The following is a 23,213-nucleotide window of genomic DNA, read 5'->3' on the forward strand; positions in this document are numbered from 1 at the left end:
TTGTGGCTTCTTTGCCTTGATTAGTTTGAAGTTGAATTTGAACTTCGCACGGTGGGATGTTGTTTTGCTGTGAGTGACAGACGCAAAGTCCTTAAGCGGTCGATTATACCCTCTGGCAGTCTTTAAGATTATCTACGATATGATTTTTCACGGCAAAACCCAACACCAGCTTCATGATTTTCATCGCTGGGACGACCACTCCACTCGTGTAACCAGCGCGATGACCTTTCTCAGCAAAACGAGTTTCACTAACTGCTGCTATGTCAGTGTTGTATTTTGTGAGCCTTCTGCCACGAGTTGCAGTTCTTCGTTTAGTGTATAAGGGGCATCACGGAGTGTTCGCACATTCCATGCAGCAAAGTTAAGCGAAAGTTGTTTGGCATTCCTGCAGTTGGTTTGTCTACATTTCGTTTTTACGGTAGAAAGATTGTTGTGGAGGATGGTGTCTGTGTAGGGAGGGGGGGGGACGGTGGAGATTTTACGGCACCTGCTCGTGGCTTTGATTTTAGTGAAGAGAATTTGCGCTGAGTCAACCTCACTATTTCGGCTTCGCTCGTCTGGGACCAGAGGCAAAGACAGAGTCGAGACGTCTGGAAATAGGTTAAGCTGTAGTGGATAGCCTGCAGTATCTTGTGTGCGCCCGTACCAATGACCTGAGTTCTCCACAAAGCTTTGCTGCCGTGCTATATAAGCCAGGTGATGTAGCAAATATGGGCCCAATTTCACGGCGCTGCTAAGCACACGATCTTCTGCTAACAGAGCCGCCGTCTATTTCATGGAGACAGTAAGCAATAAGCACAGCAAAAGGCACTCTTACTTCAGAGGAAAAAATTGCTTAGCTAAGTGACGTAACAATAGAAATTTCCATGCACGCGGGACCGTTAGCACACACACGCCGTGAAAAGTGCTTAAGGTTAGCAAATTTTTCTGCTATGCTAAACACAACTTTTCTGCTAATTGTTAAGCAGCGCCGTGAAATTGGGCCCTGCTTTATTGGGTACGCTTAATCTGCCACAGTATACTTAATATGCACGTTAGTGTACTAAGAGAGAAATGGACGTGTCTATCTATCAGGAAAGTTCGTATCCATGGTGAAATGTGCTCCCACGTGACGTCAACAATGGTTAGTTCAGCGCATGATAAGTTGTAATCGGAGTGTTCTATATGACACTGCTGATGTACGCGCACGTATCCAACCGTTGCCTCAAAGTAGAGTATTTTCACCTTGTTTTGTAAAGAAACACATCATGACGTCTCCAATTGTCCCTGAGCCGTCCATACGCCTACACAATGGCGTTGTCAGATATTGGCGAGCAAATATTGACGGGAACAGAGTATTGAAATGTTTTCGCCAGAGCCAGATGTAATTCTGCTGGTATCGGTCGTTATAGTGGGGACAGATTATTAACCAACTCTTCCATTTGCAGACGGCAAGCTAGGTGTGACCGAGCAACGCTTAATAGCCCAGCTGGCTTATTTTGGACTCGAGATCAGATATATTTCTGGGAAGTCAAAGAACTGCGCAGATGCACTCAGTCGGTAGCCCCAGCAAGGCTGCTCAAGCTTTTGGCCTGCCATGTGAAGGCATCAAAGTACCTCTGCAGCTAAAGCTATTCAGGAAAAAGCCAAGACAGTGTCATCATCATTGCCATTGTTCCATGCCCGCTGTCCTTCCAACATTCACATTTTCCGAGTTGGCACCCCCCCCCCAAAAAAAGAGGATGGTTACGGCAAAATCCTTGGGAGCCTGGGCAGCAGATTAATCCTGATGGTTCACGACCGCCTGAAATCCAAGGCTGGCTCAAATGCAACACCTGCAGGCTTTTCTGACATTGGAAAGCCTTTCGCTATAAATTTTCCGAAACTGGGGGCAAGGGAAAAGTTGAGCTGGTTTTGTTGATGAACTTTTTCATATTGGTCTTTGTCCCTTTTCATGGGGGCGTTTTCAGCGAGGTAGAAGCTTTTTATGCATCACATAAAGAACATAATTTTTTTACTTCATTACCTCCAAAGTCCCTTTTTTAGTCGATTAGTGATTTGACAGTGAAAAGAAAAGAGAACAGTCTGCATTCGTAATTTTTTTCCCATTTGGTGTAGGGCATGTACTTTAGTGTTCGGAGGTGGTCTTTTTTTGTATAAACAAATTGGTCCCTGTGTTTATGGTTATCTGCACATTATACCAGTTACCGAAAGATACGTTTGGAAACAAACCTTCTGGCACTTGAAATTGATGTACATGCACTTCATAATCCGGAAAAATCCGGAACTAGCAAACCGACTGACTGTACTGACATTATTTGCTTCGAATGTTTTCAAACTTGGTACTAAACATTCTTGGGGTCAGTATTCAACCAATCAAAATTTTGGCATGTTCTGTCATAAGACGGAATTATTTATTTTAAGAGTTGACCCTTTTTCAACCAAAATGGATGTTGGAATAGTAACTTGCATTCAAAAAGGACACAAAAAATGGCTTTTCGCATAGTAGATTTGTTGCAAGCGGTGGTCAAGCCGGTTTCCCGTTTCACCATGTCCACGAAGGAGAGATTTCTTCTCCCACGTGAGGCAGTGCCCCCATGTGGGCTCCAAGAGAATGGTCGGGCTAGCGGCCAGCTCCAGGTGACGGACGCAATGCCCTGCAAGCTTGAGACGGCATTCCCGGATCTTTTTCGTCACCTTCGGCAAGCCAGCGTAGAGGTCTAACGTTTCTCATGTGATCCTGCCATGTGATGTTTAGGGCCATGTGCAACATCATGGTGTAACACCCATCCAGAGATTTCTCCACTTTTTTCATTCTCTGGAGCACTCACCACGCCTGTCCTCTTTGGTCTTGAGGTTTTTCTCACTGGAGCTGATCCAAGCTCCATTGTTCTTGAGTCAGATTCAACCTTGAGTGTTGTACCATCTCTCGTGCAGACTGGCGAGCACCTTGTTCTTCTTTGTGTTCAGCTTGTAGGCCAACCTTCAAATACTCCTCAGCTGATAACAAAAGGGCTCGAGCCTACTCCACTGTATTTTAGACCAGTGCGATGTCATCCGCAAAGTCCATTTCAGTGATCATCACAGGAGACACTCGCCGGCTCTTCCGGGGCTCCCCTTCTCTACCGTTGATGGCCTTTGAGGCCTTTCTCAAAGAGTAGTCGAGTAACAATGATGAAGAGAAAAGGGGCCAAGGTATCACCCTGAAGCACTCCTGTCAGGATGTCACCCTGGCCCGGGTGTTAGCGTTGGTCGCCCCAATGATTTGCACCAGCTTACTGGGGATCCCGTATGCGGTGAGGATGTTCATTATTTTGACCCGCTAGATAGTGTCGAACGCCTTGCGGAAGTCAATGAAGGTGATGACTGCAGGAAGATGTTTATGTTTTGACATTTCCATAATTCTTCTCAGTGCAATGATGTGCCCCACTGAGGACCTTGCCTGAACCCATTCTGCGCTGTTTTAAGAAATGTGTCCATCACTGGCCGAATCCGGTTGAGCACCATCCCGTTAAAGGTTTTGGCGACAAAAGAGGTAAGACTTATCCCTCGGAAGTTGTCCGTACATGTGAGGTCGCGAGACCTCGGAACCGGGATGATATTAATACTGATTCACTGATCTCTCCCTGCTCAAATGCCTTGTTGACAAAGTCGAGTACGAAGTCGTCGATGGGGACATACTTCAGGACCTCTGGGAGGACACCGTCCTCCCCAAAGCATTTTCTAGCCTTGAGCGCCCCTTTGCTTTCACATACTCCCCTTTGCTGAAGGGACCATCTTCGATGTCCAGGTCCCTGAACACTTGTTCTACGTCCGCCTGCTCATCCATCATCTTTGGTTCATCACCAAGAAGGCTTCTGAAGGCTTAAAAAATATGAGGGCTTTGTCTTTAATATCATATCTATTTTTTTTTCAAAATTCGTGAGATGTAATAATAATTAATAGGTAATTACAGAGCACCTTGTTATACCGTCTGGTTGTTGTTTTGGGTTTTTTTTTGTAAAGTGAAAGTTAATAAAAAGATGAAAATTATGTCTCTTCAAAAGATCGTTTATCACTTCAGTGCAGACGAATACGTCTCGCCGTCTGGCCAGAGCACGGTAAATATTTGTCTACCCCCGACATGCAGCGGGAACTGAAAAGAAAAAGAGGGAAAACGGGTTGTAAGACCAAGGGTTTGCCCAAGCCGTTGTAGCATGAATTTAGGTTTTATGAAGTACGGACTTATTGGTGGTATTGCGCATGCTCATGCATGGGTAATTAGAAGAGGGACCGTCCACGTGACCATTAAAAGGGAAAAAGAGTCCGATTTTCACACGAGTCCGATTTTAACATGACACCGTTACCAGTGTTCCCCCCCCCACACACACACACACTGAAGGAGGGAAGCATAAACAATCGAGGAGAAGGGTCTGATGTGCAGACCGTAGAACCCGTACTTGTAACGTGTCTGATATTGTTTCTGTGCTTTCTGTTTGCGGGTCTACAGCTCCGCGTGTGAGCATGCCGGGTGACTCTGGTGCCCCGTTTTTGAGCCGCGGACCGGAGCAGGTGCGATCTGTACAGCGTTTGGCAACCGATACTGAATTTCAACCCATCCACAAAATGTACTCACCCCAATGGATTTCGTATGGAAACGTTGTGGATAGTAACTCAGACTCCATTCCAATTCACTCATGGGAAGTGTCACTGGATCTACAATGGCACTTTACCTTCACATACCGGTACTTCCCAATCACGACAAGTACCTTCCAGTTCTACTTACATTGGAACAACATCTGAGTTCCAACAATTACTGCAATCCATAAAGGCTTTTGCAGATAATAAAGGTAGTCTTTTTGCTAGCTGTAGCAACTGCCTGACGCCGCGGTTGAACTACACCAACAATAGGAAGATGACGGTCATTTGCGGTTGAAACCAAATGGCGTGCGGTTGATCCCTAATTCTGGTTTTGTCGGCTGTCAGGAAGTTTGCCAACAAAACTACAGAAGAAAGTCTTTAAACATTGGATTTGAATTGGTGAATCCCATTCAATGCTACTCGATTACCTACTCATTTTATGGAAGTTCCCTAATGTATGTTTACATGGAGTTTATGATATCTATTACTTCCGTACTTATTAAACTAGAATTTACAAATACACATATCCCACTGCCCGTCACCTCTCTGCAAATGTAATGGCTATATACAGGCAAAGTTACGTGAAGTTAGGGCTTTCCCCAACCAGTGGTTTGGTGGGAATCTACGATAGAAAACTTACCTGAAGATCACCCCCCCCCCCCTCCTAGCCAATGGAACAAAATCTGTATCAGGTCTAGAAGTTGCGGTTCGTCTGAACTTTTTGGTGTCGGCTTGCCAATAAGGTCTAATTACTAATTCGATCAATCTGAATCTGGCTATTCACATTGGTCCAAATTGCACATTAAAGTTATGACGAAATTTTTTTCCTCAGTATTTTGCCCATTTGTAGTCAAAAAAAGTATTTTGACAGAATAGGTAAATAGGAAGTTGGCATGAATTATTAATATAAGTCATTATTTAACGCTCGATACGGTGTTTAAAGGTGTTTTTTTTTAGAATCTATCCTTTCAAACATGAGCACAACACAAATCAATCACAAGTGAATCACAAGTCATTCAGGTTTCAAGTAAATAAGTGACACACTTTAAATTTTTCTCCATTTCTTTGCCCAGAATACATGTTTTGGGGGCGTAAAAACTGGGCTTTCTGAATCCAAATCAAAAAGGCATCGCGCAGTCTTGAAACAAATTATTGTACGTTACTTGACGTGTAGGAGATGACGGGTAAGCGGAGACTTCAAAGTACGTACGCAGTACGCTCTTTTTTAGCCAGTTAGCGTCGCCACTTACATATTCCTTGCGGTCAGGGGTTTATGAAGGAACGTTCACTCGCCCACGTTCACTCGCCCATGGAGGCGAGGCTGGTACGCAATGTCAGCGATGCATATCGATCGCCCTCCTATATTTCTATATTGTGCAAACGATGGGATGTGCACATTGTAAAAATATCAATTAACATGTTGCAAACTACTTATCACCGAAAAATTAAGTTGCCACTAAAAAGTTAAGACGAAACTGCAATGTCTTAGTTATACTCAATCATATTAAACACAGTACAACAACTTATATATTGGGCGGTAGCGAAGCACGTCAAGAGCCGCCGGCTTTTCCCGCCATTTATTCTTCATAACTAATATGAACTTTCACTTTACAATTTAAATTTAAAACAATTGTATTAATTATTTGCAAAAAATAACTCGTAGCTTGTATTCTCATCAAGTTATTTTATGCTGTATCATTCTGGGAGTGTGTAATCGAAAATTACGCCCACAAATTATACAAACTAAACCGGACCTAGCCAAAATTGTTTGTAATATTACACACTTGTATTAAAAGGAACTTCGATTCCCTTACCCATAAACACAGGTCCAGGGGTTAATTCTGTTTGTTATTACCATTTGTACAGTGTTTGTTTTAACACAACTGTTTACAACATGCACTCAAGGCCTGCAATAAAAATCACCTCATTCAACAACCGCTTACTGTTGATTGCATACCGAGCCATTCTGGAATCTTTGTGAAACCATCACTCTATACCGTCACTTACAATGTGTATCATTTATAAAATAAATGAACTTGGAAAATTAATATAAATTCACTTCCTCGGAGAAACGCGACGTCCAGGAAAAAACAGAGATAAAATTTTTAAAATTCTCTGAAAACATTCAACGCTCTCCTCCATGAAGGTGTTTGGACTTCACCTGAATGTCAAATTATAAATTAATATCAAATTTTTTAAACTAACGAGGTGGATCTTGTGAAGTGCTTTGCGAGAACTGGCTTTCTTTTATCCCTCCTCCTTATTGATACTACTCACTGATCTCATTACGTAACACCTTTTTTACTAATCACCTGGTACGCATTACATGCGTTGCCCGAATTCCAAAGACAATTATTTCCCGCTATACTTCGAACCGCGGGAAATGGGTAGTCTTAGTTATATTCAATCATATTAAACACAGTACAACAACTTATATATTGGGCGGTAGCGAAGCACGTCAAGAGCCGCCTAATAGACCAAAAGAACATCCCAAATCAAGTGTTACCTATGGATAAAGCATTTCATTACAGATAAAAATGCATTATATGAAATTTGAGCTATCATATTTTGACAGTTACAAACCAAGATCTTGAGTAACTTCCAAACGCTTCTGGAGCGAATCAGCTATGTAACCATCCTTACTTTCATCCCTCTGCTATCTTCCATGTCTTCTTAGACACCTATCACTTAATTTGGTTATTGGCTGCTGTTGTAGCACCCCCTGACCTGAGTGAATGTAGGCCAAGATTCATACCGGGGTGCAACGGCCGTAAGCATTTTGAGGATTGTCTCTCTGGCAATCTTTAGAAATAAGTTTAGTGACATTCTTGGATCTGTTTAAACAAGAAATGATATGAATCTGACATGTATCTCAACAACATACGGTGAGGACATGCCGACGTAGAACCCTTGGCAATAATAACTTCGTTGCCTTGCCTAAGTTGATCTGTTTTACTTTTCTTAATATTGATGATAAGGTAATCAAGATGAATAACCACTTCATTACATCGAATTGAACTTAGTTCATCATATTGCAAAAAACCCGCAAAAGCTGTTGCAATCATACACAATGTTCTGATTTCAATTGGATCATTACTATTTGTTGCATAGTTCGATGATTATATCAGCTGTAACTGCATCCTTTTTGATGACTTTGTGGCCAGTGGTCCGTTTCGCTGACTCGTGCAGATTCCGGACGAAGGCGTTGCCCGTAGGATCCGGTAAGCCATTCATGTCGTGTGCCCATTTGATTGCTTTAACTGCCGATGAGATGACGTTATGAGACAAGCCTCCGTCTAGAAGTTTTGTCAAAGTAAACTGCTACATGAAAAGGCTCTGCTCGGATCTCTTAGAAGCTGTTCTGGTGACAAAAGCTTGTCCATCGTTTGAAAGGCTCCGTAGTACTTGGCGACAGTATTGTCGCTCCTGGCTGCTAGTAGATGAACACACATCCTCTTCTGAACACACATTACTTCTGTTCTTTAGTGAAATACTCTCCTATCTGTCAGATTACGTTCAAAACAAAATGCAAACCTATCAAAGTGAACTTCAATGGGTTTTCTGAGAAAATCCCAAACTTGCTGCAACTTTTGAGTAATAACATTCTGCTGTGGCAATATTTTGCTTTCTTTGACGGAGTCAAATCGTTTACAATGCGTGGTTAAATTCGTTGCAAATCTATCTATTGTATAAGGGCCCCCCATACTGTGTCCAAATGGTTGAAAATATTTACATCGATTTGCCAATCATCGCTATCCTTAATTCGGCTCAGTGTATCAGCTTTCACATTATCCGTTCTTTTAATCCACTCAGGCTGAATATTAATCCCTTCCTTTTTTACATGTATCATGTATGCTCAAAGCAATATGTTGCAAGTCCGGTTTCTTGCTGCCAGACTTTACGATTATCTTCACATTTTTATTGTCAGTGAACCTTCTAACCTTCTTATTTTGCAAAATTTGAACATTGCTCTTAAGAACTCTATGTACTGTTTCAGCCTCTCTCCAACTGGAGCTTTGCTGAGCCTCATCATGGTTTCATGAACCAATCACTTCCGTTCCTTCAGCCAAGGCTCCCGCACACAGGGAAGCATACCCGCCGTATCCGTATCCGGATGCGTCACTAAATGCTTCAATTTCATATACATCTTTGTACTCTATGTTAAACCCTTTATCATTCAGGTTCTTGACTTCATTATTCCAAAATTTGATTTATTTTTATGCCTCATCATCTATCAGAACAGGTGCATTCCAACTGGCTCTAGCATCTTTGCATCGATATAAAGCTCTGGTCTTTTAATCTTGCAATTTTACCAACTGCATGTATCAAAGATATTATCTGGCCAACAACAGAGGCCAAAAATCTGGCTGCGACCAGACTACTCTTACTCATATCTATCCTTACTTTAATTCCAGGAATCTCTGTCTGTCTGTCTGTCCGTCTGTCTGTCCGCCGATTATCTCTAGAATCGGGTACCGTATGAAGTTGAAAATCGGCGGGTGTGTTGCTCGGGACAACAGGATGTGCAGTGCCAAGTTTGAATGGGTTTGGACCAACGATTGTCGAAAAAGCTGCAAAAAACAGTATTTTCTGAGGCCTAGCGCGCCAGAATATAGCCTAGAACCCGGCGCGCACTGATGTTCTTTTCAATTGTTTACGTCATGTTTGAACAAGAGCGCGCGTGCTTAATATGACGCAACAATGAAAAAAAGGACGGGCACATTGTAGGGCGATAGCGCTGCATACCATGTCTTCGTACGTGAGTGGCATGCACGGGGCACATGCATTTTGTAGTCAACTGAGCAACCATCACTGCAATGTATGTAGGCGGTCGACTGAGCAACTGTAATACAATATGGTATCGCCCTACAACTACGCCCTACAGTTGTAGGGCGATACCATATTGTCCAGTAGGGGTAAATATCAGTGCCAATGGGGTGACGACATTTTGTGCGTTTAACTTGCGAGTGTGCGTTCACACCATTGAATAATGTGCGTTGTTTGCACGAGCTGCAGTTCTCAACTGCCTTTTCCGAACACGCACATTTTCGACTGGCCCTGCACTAGTTTGTTTAATCAGTGAAACAAGAGCAGTTTCCACTCTTTCTATTCATGTATCCGTTGCATGCAACATGCCTGTGGACATAGACCACTTGAACCCCAACCACTGTGCAACCTGCGAAGGTTCCCAAACACACTTCTCATGAGCTATCAAAAAACCTAGATTTTGGAGTGATGATTGAATTTCTTTGCTTGAATTTACTGCATCTTTAAAGTTACTGTAACCGCAAAGGCCGTCGTCTTAAAACATGAAGACTTTTGTGACCTTTTGACATCCACCAGGAAATGACTACTTTCATCATCTTGGTGAAAATGAATGGTGCGGTGGCTAATCCAAAGGGCAAAACATTGAATTGGTACAAACACGTTTTGTCAGCGTTGTTCCAAGAAAAACCCAGATATGTCTTGTGACTAGGGAATATTTCAATATGGTGGTAGGCGGATTTGAGGTCAAATGTGAATAGAAAATCTCCTTGTTGAAACATCTGTTTAGCTACTGAAACGTCTTCATATTTAAACTTGAACTGTGCAAGATAAGGATTCAAATCCCTGCAATCCAAAACTAATCTCGCCTTATTCTTTTTTCCAAAGGCAACCGTCAAAGTATTCACACAAGTTGGTTTTTGATCAAGCTCCGAAATACAACCTTTGTCCTTGTGCTTTTTGATTTCGTCTGCAACAAACAAACTGTAATCCAATGCTGACCGGTTGTTTTTCAAATGAAATGCATCTGGAAGCGTTTTGAAAGGAATAATATACCCATTCTTTATAACTGATATGATGTGAGCATTAATACTGGCTTTTTCCCAATGATTCAGTGAATTTCTTAATCGACCAATCGTTGAAACTTGTGCATTATGCTCGTCTTTTTTTATCATCGGCTAAGTCTTGCCTGAAAACCAGAGGTTTTACATTCAGAGAAAACCAAACGATCACTTATCTTATCGGCGGCCTTTGCCGTCCCTCCTCCTTATTTATACTACTCACTGATCTCATTACGTAACACCTTTTCTACTAACCACCTGGTACGCATAACATGCGTTGCCCGAATTCCAAAGACAATTATTTCCCGCTATACTTCGAACCGCGGGAAATGGATATTAACATGCTTTGGCCCACGGCCTATAATTCCTCCCCACTAATTAAATAACAGAGTCCTGTGTACCACAAGTAAAGATAAAGCCAAAATGACATTATTAGTGGATCACCTCACTTCTGTGGGTGGGGGAATCATCGTCATAAACGGGCGTACTCACTTTTTAGCTGCAATTGGACAGAATTTTCACGTTTTCTCACGGTATTTACTTTTTAGGTGTCCAAGCCCTATCAAGGCACCCCTGGCTGTGTGTTCCTGACTAATCTTCCAAACTATGCAATCGTTGCGGCAGGAGACGCATTCACACATTCAAACCTGGATGGCTGCATTTCATCTGCAGAGACCACATGTGAAAGACTAATGGAATATTTATCAGATTCTAACCAGTTGTGAGTCTCCTGGTAAATAATAAGTCGGCCTGGTTTTGATACTGAATTTTATGGAGATTAAAGCCCGAGTCCATCATTTGCAGCAATTCAAAACAATTCGAAACATGATTTAGCAACTTTTGATTTTGAAGTGAGATCCAAGAATGCTGTTTTTCTCGGAAAATGAAGCTGAAGCTGAGCTGAAACTCCATCAGGTAAGTTGTTCACTACCTTCATTAGATTTTGAACACTTTTGTTGCTTCAAACGAACAAAATGCACTAATTACAAATGATGGACTATAGCTTTAAGTCAGAGGTAAAGCCTAAAGCCTTCAAACGTTCCGTAAATTACAATATAATTTGTTAATGCGAAACTGTATATGCAAATAGATTGTCAACCTCGTCCCCAGTGCTTACTTTATTTCCAACCGCGTTTCCAATAGTAAAGCAGGTAGTGGTGGGCGCGTACTGCTCGACACCCTGGGGACGAGGTTGATAGATTGTATAATTTTCCTTAATAATCCACAATCATTTGATAACTTTTTTCAATAAGTATGCCAAAGATTGATAACCATTTTGCGCTCTGTAATTCAAAAAATTGTTGCTTTTGTTATAAATATTTGTAGGTAATAAACTAATTATTTTTTTTTCATGAGATTATCGATTGAAAAAAATATAAAAATATGAACATGTATCAAATTTCCATTTATTTGCGACCCATAATTTGTTAAAAATCTTTCATGGTGTAGACTGGTTGGAGATGGAATGTAGGACTTTACTAGTGTAAATTGTATTGCTGATCTGTCTACGGGCAAAGAGGAACCATTCAAAACTGTCCCTTTGATGCGCTTCCGGTTCACTCATTTACAAGTAAAACATTTTAATTCTGACGATACCACCTCAGTAACAAAAATAAAGACACCGGACTGATACTGTTCACGCCCAAAGTCAGCAAGCCAACTTAGGAATAGCAAACGGGAGATCAACTTAAGATATATTTTTTTACAAATTACAAATCGAACCAATAAGGGAAACTGACTAGGCTGTGTTTTAAATGAAAATTTTATACCAATGTAAGGGAATAAAAATCGAAACTACCAAAAACTCTTATTTGGATTTGATTTGCTTGAGCCTTCTGTCCGCAGTATATCTTACATTCATAAATACCTCAGACAGTTTAGCCATTCCTATTGGTCGAGAGCCCGTCACGTGGCCGGTATTAAACGGATGATAAAGACATGGCTAGCTGGTCTTAAACACTTTTCCAGGGTCACAATAAAATGTGGACTCCTAAAAATCCAGTGCCTCTGATCGTTTCATTGGTTGAACGTTCACAATCCTCACGTAGGCAATGCGCAACACTACCAGGGAGTTAGAATTTTATAGTTCTAAATTCAAAACGCAACGCGCCAGGTGCGTTCTGCGCGACATTGCATAGAACATGATACGCGCGCGTCAATCTCCATAAAAGGGTTGTTTTTATCTTACTCGCCAGCTGAACACTCCATTATTTTGCAGGAGGGGTGATTCCAAAAGCATAAAGTGAATTTGTTGAACAAAATCGGGATGTTTTGAACGAATTATATGATTTTTTTTTACCGAAAAGGTATTGATGAATGGGAATAAATATGTACTCCGTCGGTATTTATCACTCTGTTTAATACCACTTAGAGTCTGGGTGCTGATAATTACCCTCGCCTCCGGCTCGGGTAATTATCAGCACCCAGACTAGAGTATTAAACAGAGTGATAAAAACCTCCGGAGCACACATTTATTCCCTTATTATTAATTAGGCTTGATTTTTTTTTCAAATTTTTTTTTTTTTTTTAAATTTTTTTTATTGGTAGATATATCACTGTAGTGATATCACTACAGTGATATCTACCAATAAAAAAATTGAAATGTTTGATTGGGGATCCCGCTGATTCTTTAACCGAAACCTGTTCAGTTTTATAACTACAAATCGAACATCTATACAGGGTGGTAAAACGAAAAAAGCCGAAACGGCATACTCAAACCAATTGATGGATACCAAAATCTCCCGATTCAGTTCAGTAGTTTTTGCTGCAGGGCCTATTATTGGGAGTTCTTGGACAATTGTGGAGTTCTTTTGCAGTTGCTGGGAAGGCGATGGGCAGTTGTTGGTGAGTTCTTGGGCATTTGTTGAGTTGGGGAGGTGTTGGGAAGTTGGGGATTTCTTTGGCAAGTTGTTGGGCAGTTGTAAATCTGTTTGGAAGTTGTTGGTAAGGCAATGTTGGGCCGTTGTTGGCGAGTTATTGAGGAGTTTTGGGGCAGTTGTTGAGGAGGTGTAGGTAGGGAAGGTGAGGGGCAGTTGTGAAGTTCTTGGGGAAGATGTAGAGAAGGTGATGGGCATTTGATTGTGAGTTATTGAGGAGTTCTAGGGCATTCGTTAAGGAGGTGTAAGGTAGGTGATGGGTAGTTGTGACGTTCTTGGGCAGTTTGGCTTCTAGGGAAGGTGATGGGCATTTGTGGGTGATTTCTTAGGCAGTTGTGGAGTTGCTAGGTGTTGGGCGGTCGTTTGGCTGATGTTTGGTAGTTATTAAGGAGTTGTTGGGGTGTGTTGCGTAATCTGTTGCATAGTTTTTGGGAAGTTTGGAAGTTTTTATAAGTTGGGACAGTTGTTGGGGAGTTGTAGGGACCGTAGCTGCCATAGCAGCTGCTGCGGAGTTTTTCGGGCGGTATTGGGCAGTTGTGGTGTTGTTGAGAAGTCTTTGGACAGTTAAAGAGCTGTTAATGTGGTAGTTGTTAGGCAAGTATTGGGCTGTTGTTGAAGAGGTTGTTCACAACTGCCCAACAACAGCCCGAGAACTTCACAAATCCCCAAACCTCCTCTACCCCTTCCACAAAACTTGCCCATCACCTTCCCAACAACTGCCAAAGAACCCTTCAACAGCTGCCCAAAACCTCCCCAACAACTTCCAAACGACTTGCCCAACTCCTCCCCAACAACTGCCAATACCTCCTCAACAATTGCCCAACAACATCCCAACACCTCCCCAACAACTTTCCAAGAACTCACCCAACAACTGCCCATTACCTTCTAAACAAACAGTTGTTGGGAAGTTGGTGAGTACTTGGGCAGTTGTTAAGTTGGACAGTTGTTGGGGACGTGTTGGACAGTTTTTTGGGAAGGTGATGGGCAGTTGTTGGGAAGGTGGTGGGCAGTTGTTGGGAAGGTGGTGGGCAGTTGATGGGAAATTGTTGGGGAGCTTTTGGGGAGTTGTTGGGAAGGTGATTGGGCAGTTGTTGAGTAGGACAGTTGTTGGGGAGTTCTTGTTGAGATGCTGGACAATTGTTGGGGAGGCGTGGAACAGTTGTTTGGAAAAGTGATGGGCAATTTTTAAGTTGGACAGTTGTTGGGGACGTGTTGGACAGTTGTTGGGGAAGGTGATGGGCAGTTGTTAGTGAGTTCTTGGGGGAGCAGTTGTAGAACTTTGTATATCGCAAAACCTCCCCAACAACTCCTCAACAACGTTCCAACTTCCAAGCACCTCAGCAAGAACTGCAAGGCAATTGCCCATCACCTTCTGTTACAGCTTAACAACTGCCCAATAACTGCCCAACACCTCAACAACAACTCCCCAATACCTCCGCAAGAACTGCCCATCACCCGCCCTAACAACTCCCAAACAACTGCAAACGAACTCCCCATTAAGTGCCAAACACCTCCCAACACTACCCAACAACGCCTCAACAACTGCCCCCAACAGCTCCCGAAAACCTCCCAACAACCGCCCGTCACATTCCCTACGCCTCCCAACAACTGCCAAACAACTGCCCAAGAACTTCACAACGTACAACTGCCCTTGGAGATGTGTTGGGCAGTTAGCCAACATCCCCAATAACTCCCAACAACTGCCCAAGAACTCCACAACAGCTGCCCAACAATTCCCCTAAACCTCCCCAACAACTGCCCATCATCTTCCCTACACCTCCCAACAATTGTAAAACACCTCCCCAAGAACTCCACCACAACAACTGTCCAACACATTCCCAAGAACTCCTCTCAATAATCCCTAACAAGCCCATGAACTCCCCATCCACCTACCCTACACCTCCCAACAACTGTCAAACCCTTCCCCAAGAACTCCTCAACAGCTGCCAACATCTCCCCAACAACTGCCCCATCACTTTCCCTACACCTCCCAACAACTGCCCATCACTTTCCCTACACCTCCCAACAACTGTCAAACACCTCCATACTGCCCAGCAATTCCCCTAAACCTCCCCAACAACTGCCCATCATCTTCCCTACACCTCCCAACAACTGTAAAACACCTCCCCAAGAACTCCACAACAACTGTCCAACACATTCCCAAGAACTCCTCTCGATAACTCCCTTACAAGCCCAAGAACTCCACAACAGCTGCCCAACAATTCCCCTAAACCTCCCCAACAACTGCCCATCATCTTCCCTACGCCTCCCAACAACTGCCCAAGAACTTCACAACGTACAACTGCCCTTGGAGATGTGTTGGGCAGTTAGCCAACATCCCCAATAACTCCCAACAACTGCCCAAGAACTCCACAACGGCTGCCCAACAATTCCCCTAAACATCCCCAACAACTGCCCATCATCTTCCCTACGCCTCCCAACAACTGCCAAACAACTGCCCAAGAACTTCACAACGTACAACTGCCCTTGGAGATGTGTTGGGCAGTTAGCCAACATCCCCAATAACTCCCAACAACTGCCCAAGAACTCCACAACAGCTGCCCAACAATTCCCCTAAACATCCCCAACAACTGCCCATCATCTTCCCTACACCTCCCAACAACTGTAAAACACCTCCCCAAGAACTCCACAACAAGTGTCCAACACATTCCCAAGAACTCCTCTCAATAAATCCCTTACAAGCCCAAGAACTCCACAACAGCTGCCCAACAATTCCCCTAAACATCCCCAACAACTGCCCATCATCTTCCCTACACCTCCCAACAACTGTAAAACACCTCCCCAAGAACTCCACAACAACTGTCCAACACATTCCCAAGAACTCCTCTCAATAACTCCCTAACAAGCCCAAGAACTCCACAACAGCTGCCCAACAATTCCCCTAAACCTCCCCAACAACTGCCCATCATCTTCCCTACACTTCCCAACAACTGTAAAACACCTCCCCAAGAACTTCACAACAACTGTCCAACACATTCCCGAGAACTCCTCTCAATTACTCCCTAACAAGCCCATGAACTCCCCAACCACCTACCCTACACCTCCCAACAACTGTCAAACCCTGCCCCAAGAACTCCTCAACAGCTGCCAACACCGCCCCAACAACTGCCCATCACTTTCCCTACACCTCCCAACAACTGCCCATCACTTTCCCTTACACCTCCCAACAACTGTCAAACACCTCCACAACAACTGCCCAACAATTACCCTAAACCTCCCCAACAACTGCCCATCATCTTCCCTACACCTCCCAACAACTGTAAAACACCTCCCCAAGACCTCCCCAACATCTGCCCATCATCTTCCCTTCACCTCCCCACAATTGTAAAACACCTCCCCAATAACTCCCAACAACTGCCCAAGAACTCCACAACAGCTGCCCAACAATTCCCCTAAACATCCCCAACAACTGCCCATCATCTTCCCTACACCTCCCAACAACTGTAAAACACCTCCCCAAGAACTCCACAACAACTGTCCAACACATTCCCAAGAACTCCCCTCAATAACTCCCTTACAAGCCCAAGAACTCCACAACAGCTGCCCAACAATTCCCCTAAACCTCCCCAACAACTGCCCATCATCTTCCCTACACCTCCCAACAACTGTAAAACACCTCCCCAAGAACTCCACAACAACTGTCCAACACATTCCCAAGAACTCCTCTCAATAACTCCCTAACAAGCCCAAGAACTCCACAACAGCTGCCCAACAATTCCCCTAAACCTCCCCAACAACTGCCCATCATCTTCCCTACACCTCCCAACCACTGCCAAACACCTCCCCAACAACTGCCCAAGAACTCCACAACGTACAACTGCCCTTGGAGTTGTGTTGGGCAGTTGACCAACATCCCCAATAACTCCCAACAACTGCCCAAGAACTTCACAACAGCTGCCCAACAATTCCCCTAAACCTCCCCAACAACTGCCCATCATCTTCCCTACACCTCCCAACAATTGTAAAACACCTCCCCAAGAACTCCACCACAACAACTGTCCAACACATCCCCAAGAACTCCTCTCAATAACTCCCTAACAAGCCCATGAACTCCCCATCCACCTACCCTAAACCTCCCAACAACTGTCAAACCCTTCCCCAAGAACTCCTCAACAGCTGCCAACACCTCCCCAACGTACAACTGCCCTTGGAGATGTGTTGGGCAGTTGACCAACATCCCCAATAACTCCCAACAACTGCCCAAGAACTCCACAACAGCTGCCCAACAATTCCCCTTAACCTCCCAACAACTGCTCATCATCTTCCCTACACCTCCCAACAACTGTAAAACACCTCCCCAAGAACTCCACAACAACTGTCCAACACATTCCCAAGAACTCCTCTCAATAACTCCCTAACGAGCCCATGAACTCCCCAACCACCTACCCTACACCTCCCAACAACTGTCAAACCCTTCCCCAAGAACTCCTCAACAGCTGCCAATACCTCCCCAACAACTGCCCATCACTTTCCCTACACCTCCCAACAACTGTCAAACACCTCCACAACAGCTGCCCAACAATTCCCCTAAACCTCCCCAACAACTGCCCATCATCTTCCCCACACCTCCCAACAACTGCCAAACACCTCCCCAACAACTGCCCAAGAACTCCACAACGTACAACTGCCCTTGGAGACGTGTTGGGCAGTTGACCAACATCCCCAATAACTCCCAACAACTGTCAAACACCTCCACAACAGCTGCCCAACAATTCCCCTAAACCTCCCCAACAACTGCCCATCATCTTCCCTTCACCTCCCAACAACTGTAAAACACCTCCCCAAGAACTCCACAACAACTGTCCAACACATTCCCAAGAACTCCTCTCAATAACTCCCTAACAAGCCCATGAACTCCCCATCCACCTACCCTACACCTCCCAACAACTGTCAAACCCTTCCCCAAGAACTCCTCACCAGCTGCCAACACCTCCCCAACAACTGCCCATCACTTTCCCTACACCTCCCAACAACTGCCCATCACTTTCCCTACACCTCCCAACAACTGTCAAACACCTCCACAACAGCTGCCCAACAATTCCCCTAAACCTCCCCAACAACTGCCCATCATCTTCCCTACACCTCCCAACAACTGTAAAAACACCTCCCCAAGAACTCCACAACAACTGTCCAACACATTCCCAAGAACTCCTCTCAATAACTCCCTAACAAGCCCAAGAACTCCACAACAGCTGCCCAACAATTCCCCTAAACCTCCCCAACAACTGCCCATCATCTTCCCTACACCTCCCAACAATTGTAAAACACCTCCCCAAGAACTCCACCACAACAACTGTCCAACACATTCCCAAGAACTCCTCTCAATAACTCCCTAACAAGCCCATGAACTCCCCATCCACCTACCCTACACCTCCCAACAACTGTCAAACCCTTCCCCAAGAACTCCTCAACAGCTGCCAACACCTCCCCAACAACTGCCCATCACTTTCCCTACACCTCCCAACTACTGTCAAACACCTCCACAACAGCTGCCCAACAATTCCCCTAAACCTCCACAACAACTGCCCATCATCTTCCCTACACCTCCCAACAACTGTAAAACACCTCCCCAAGAACTCCACAACAGCTGCCCAACAATTCCCCTAAACCTCCCCAACAACTGCCCATCATCTTCCCTACACCTCCCAACAATTGTAAAACACCTCCCCAAGAACTCCACAACAACTGTCCAACACATTCCCAAGAACTCCTCTCAATAACTCCCTAACAAGCCCATGAACTCCCCATCCACCTACCCTACACCTCCCAACAACTGTCAAACCCTTCCTCAAGAACTCCTCAACAGCTGCCAACACCTCCCCAACAACTGCCCATCACTTTCCCTACACCTCCCAACAACTGTCAAACACCTCCCCAACAACTGCCCAAGAACTCCACAACAGCTGCCCAACATCTCCCCAACAACTTCCCAACACCTCCCTAACAAATAACTTGTTAACTTGTAGATAGAAAAACAAAAGGGGTCCAAGTATGGATCCTTGCCAGACTCCATGTGATATATTTTTTTGAGAGAAGATCGAATGGTAACCCTCCAAAGACTCAAATTGAGTGATGTTGAGTGATTTTCTCGAAAACCAAACTGGCTATCTGATGTAATATTATACTCGTTTACAAGTTAAGTGGTACGACTGTAAATGATTCGCTCAAGAACATTGTTTAAAACTGAGATTGGTCTATAGTTGTTTACTGATTTCGAATCGCCACTCTTGAAAATAGGAGTAACTCTGGCAACCTTATTTTTTTCAGAAAATATTCATGTTGAGATCGAACAATTCAAAATTGTCCAAAACGTTGATTTTTTTTCAGAACCTCACATACTCACAAAAGACATTTTGCCACATGGTGCTACCCCAACAACTTATCTTATCTTATTACAGTTGGAAACCTGATTCCATTTCAGTTTTAGCTAAACTGCGTTTGAAAAGCACAAAGGTAATTATTTTAAAGTTCATTTTTTACCTTGATTAACACAAAGATCCTGCTGATCTTTGATATTGTGATAGGACGAGCTAGTCTTTATTGGCAGTTTCTTCTGCAGCTGTTTTGTCGTCTCTGCTGTCCGCAATCCTTATCTTTTTCTTACGATCGACAACCGGGTCTTCTGTTGGAGGGCCTTGAAGGCGTCTTGGATGTTGCCGTTCTTGCAAGCTACCATTACTTTGTCATAAGCCATTCCAAGTTTCCCTCCAAATGCAATTTGGGCCAACCTACCGGGCTTTGTCAGTTTCTTACTGACAAAGCTTCTAATTTGTTCTTGAATTCTTTAATAAGTGAATAAAATGCGTGCTTTGTCGGTTTTAAACACTCAGTTTCAGGCCGGTTGGAGTCTGGATGCTATAATTATCCGAGCAGAAGCCAAGGGTAATTATCAGCATCAATACTCCAACTGGTCGTAAACATAGTGTTTTATTATGTGCTTGGCTGGCCAAGCACATAATATTTATTCAAAACAAGTTCAAACATTACAAATGTCCAACGATTTGGTTCAACAATTTTACTTTACAAAAATTAACTCGCATCCATTCAAACTGCTGATGCAAATAATAAGTCCTCATTTCCTTCCCCTTTCAATCAATTTTAATTCACGTCGGCAATTTTCTTGTTATTTTCCACCAATTCCCTGAACTTTGCCTGCACGTACCGATTCTTTCTTGCATCAAACACTTCTCTCTCTCTCAAAAAGGCAAAAAAGGCAAAAGATTCTGACTTCCTGATGAATCTTAGGTCCGGCAGCCTCCGGTTAAACATTGTATTACAATGTACGTCACGTGACTAAAACGGGTGGAATTCGGCAAACTTCGAAGTTTGCCGAATTCGTTTCGTCGACAATCGGATAGCGCCCGAGTATTTCCGAGTATGATATTGGTTTATTACTTAACTGCTAATTGCTTATTATTATTTTTTATACAAATGAGTAGATAAATTAATATTCATTGCTTTCATTTAGAAAACTTGAAATTCAACGACGATTTTGTGCATCAAATATACTCGGATCGTATGGGCGAACTTTTGCTGCGTCATGTACAATTTTGAATTTGACGACCGTTACCGAGAGTTTCCAAAACTCGGTCTTCATTCGGCTATGTTAACAGTGCTATTTGGGTGCATGCCAATGGTCCAAAATTATTATTTTCATGTGGTTCAAGTTACTTTTTTTTCTTTTTGTGGGGGGGGGGGGGGGGGGCTGCTTCAAATATAGTTCTTTTCTTTGGATTTCATTTTTAACACCAGTCACTCTTCCAACTCCAATCTTCCCAGATATTTACACTTCCCTAACAAAGCTTTGAAGTGAATTTCTGAAGCTTTGAATTGAATTTCAATTACTGTAACATGATATTGATAATCTCTTTAGCCTAATCAGCTAATCGGCTAAACGGCACCGAATTATTCGTTTAATATGCAGAAGAGTTGCTCAGGCTTAAATGTTTGATCCTCTTTTGATGATATTTCGTAGTACAACTTAACAAGGAAATACAGACATGGATAGCGCCCAAGTATCTGACACAACTAGAGATTCACGTTTGTCAAGTTAAAAACGCAGGGTGATTTGGCAGGGCACTATTTCATTGGACATTTCCCAGTTGAATTGTGATTATATAACTGACATACAGATCCTAGTCATTTGATTGGTGGAACTCACATCACATGGCATTCGTTATTGCTCCCATTCACGCCGCGGCTCAAAAAGTACTATCCGCCCATGGGGAATGGGAAATACTATTCAACAGTTAGGATCATGACGCGGTATTTGCGTGCAAATGCATGCTGGTGTGCGCGTTCAGCGTTGCGCGTAGCGCGTATTGTTCCAAAGAGCCAGCGCTACAGCGTTAGGTTCAAACATTTTCGTGATGGGGTGGTTTGGAAGAGAGAGATAGATTTTCCTTCAGTTTGTATTGAAAAAAAAAAAGGTTCAAATATATCAAATGACAAAGATCTATATGTCAGTTATATAAAACAAATATTGAGTGGCTTTAAATTGTGAAATGGGAGGAATATTATCGCTCGGTAAAATCTGGACTTTTCCAGTTCACTCGGCTTCGCCTCGTGAACTGGAAAAGTCCAGATTTTACCTCGCGATAATATTCCTCCCATTCCACGCTGAGCCACTCAATATTTGTATAATATTTTCATGTCTGGAAAAAAAAATTCACGCAAATTCAGCCGTTTTCCAGTATAACCATTTGGTTTAATTTGAAGAAAAAAAAGAGTTAACATGTGCAAATACACAATTGCATGATTTAGTTTCTTAGAGGATACATAATCTTGAGGTTTCTGAGAGGATACATAATCTTGAAGTGAATTGCACTGATTGCACTTCCAGTAACACCGCAAGTAAAGGTTGTTACAACTGATAATGTAGTAACCAACGGATAACGTATCACCAACCGATAATGTATCACAAATTGACCGATATTGTATCACTAACCGATAATGTATTAAAAATTGACTGATAGTGTAGTAAAATTTGTATCCGATAATGTATCACGTGTCGACAGATAAAGTAACTACAAAATAACTGTATCCGATAATGTATCACCACGGAACGGATACCGTATCAACCGATAATGTATGAAAAATCAACCGATAATGTATCAGTATTGGGAAAACTAAAGGTGGAAATATTGCAAATTAATTAAAGTCTAATAAGTGCCTTTACTATGATGAATCCCCACTCGGGAAAGTTTATCGTTAAGAATATTTTTTTTTTTGAATTTGGGAGGTAGGGAGTTGCTCTGGTTTGAAGACGATCTACTTCCAAGTGGGCCTAGGCTAGTGGCGTATCCAGCTTTTGATGTTAAGGGGGGGGGGGGGGGGGTAACCGCACTCGCACATCCGCGCCGACACTTGGCCTCCGTACTATGGGTTCCGTGCTCCACTTTTGAGAGCCCCATGGACGTACGGGACATTGATCTCAGATCAATGGACGGGACACAGCATGTGCGCGTACTGTACTGTACTGGTTCGCGCGCAAAGTTCCACACCACTTTCAGAATGTGCCGAGGCTATTAGCCGCAGCGTCTTCGCATGAGCGTCAGGCAACGTCGGCGTGCGCATACGTTCACTTTAACTTGCGATGGTCTCCCAGACTATTCCCTCCCCCAATAACTTTGCATCATTCAAAATACGCAGTGGATGAACCGGGAACACATACGAGTGGCGAGGCATGTGTATAGCAAAACTACCATCTGAAATGATCGTGTAACTTGAGCTGTCGCAAAAGATACAATGCAACAAGTTTAACAATTCTTTGGGATTTAGGCGGCAATCGTCCTTTAAGGGAAGATAGTCTAGATGCGATCAAGCTGCACGAGTCCCTTGTCGACCCCAGTCGATTTTTTTTCTTACAGATTTGAAAAGGGCACAATCACAG

The 23,213-nt window shown here is 43.4% G+C and overlaps 2 protein-coding genes across 3 annotated transcripts in view; both read left to right on the plus strand.

Annotated features, from left to right (window-relative positions):
* LOC119731088 (renalase-like) overlaps window positions 1-12,119 on the plus strand; it is a 73,752-nt gene extending 61,633 nt beyond the window's left edge. Inside the window, exons 7-8 of one of the 2 annotated variants that reach the window (XM_038204103.1) lie at window positions 7,711-7,820; window positions 10,973-11,100. In XM_038204103.1, the coding sequence (XP_038060031.1) occupies window positions 7,711-7,779 (69 nt within the window). In that variant the 3' untranslated portion in view covers window positions 7,780-7,820; window positions 10,973-11,100. Of the gene's footprint in view, window positions 1-7,710; window positions 7,821-10,972 lie in introns of both variants that reach the window. The other variant, XM_038204102.1, reaches the window with a different exon arrangement.
* A 5,567-nt stretch (window positions 12,120-17,686) lies between these two features.
* On the plus strand, window positions 17,687-19,265 carry LOC119731408 (proline-rich receptor-like protein kinase PERK9). Its single transcript, XM_038204579.1, has 4 exons — window positions 17,687-17,939; window positions 18,242-18,580; window positions 18,662-18,877; window positions 19,054-19,265. The coding sequence occupies exons 1-4, from the start codon at window positions 17,687-17,689 to the stop codon at window positions 19,263-19,265; spliced, it is 1,020 nt and encodes a 339-aa protein (XP_038060507.1).
* Window positions 19,266-23,213: the final 3,948 nt, after the last annotated feature.

This window comes from Patiria miniata, unplaced genomic scaffold, assembly GCF_015706575.1.
Source record: "Patiria miniata isolate m_02_andy unplaced genomic scaffold, ASM1570657v1 HiC_scaffold_23, whole genome shotgun sequence".
Taxonomy (NCBI): Eukaryota; Metazoa; Echinodermata; class Asteroidea; order Valvatida; family Asterinidae; genus Patiria; species Patiria miniata.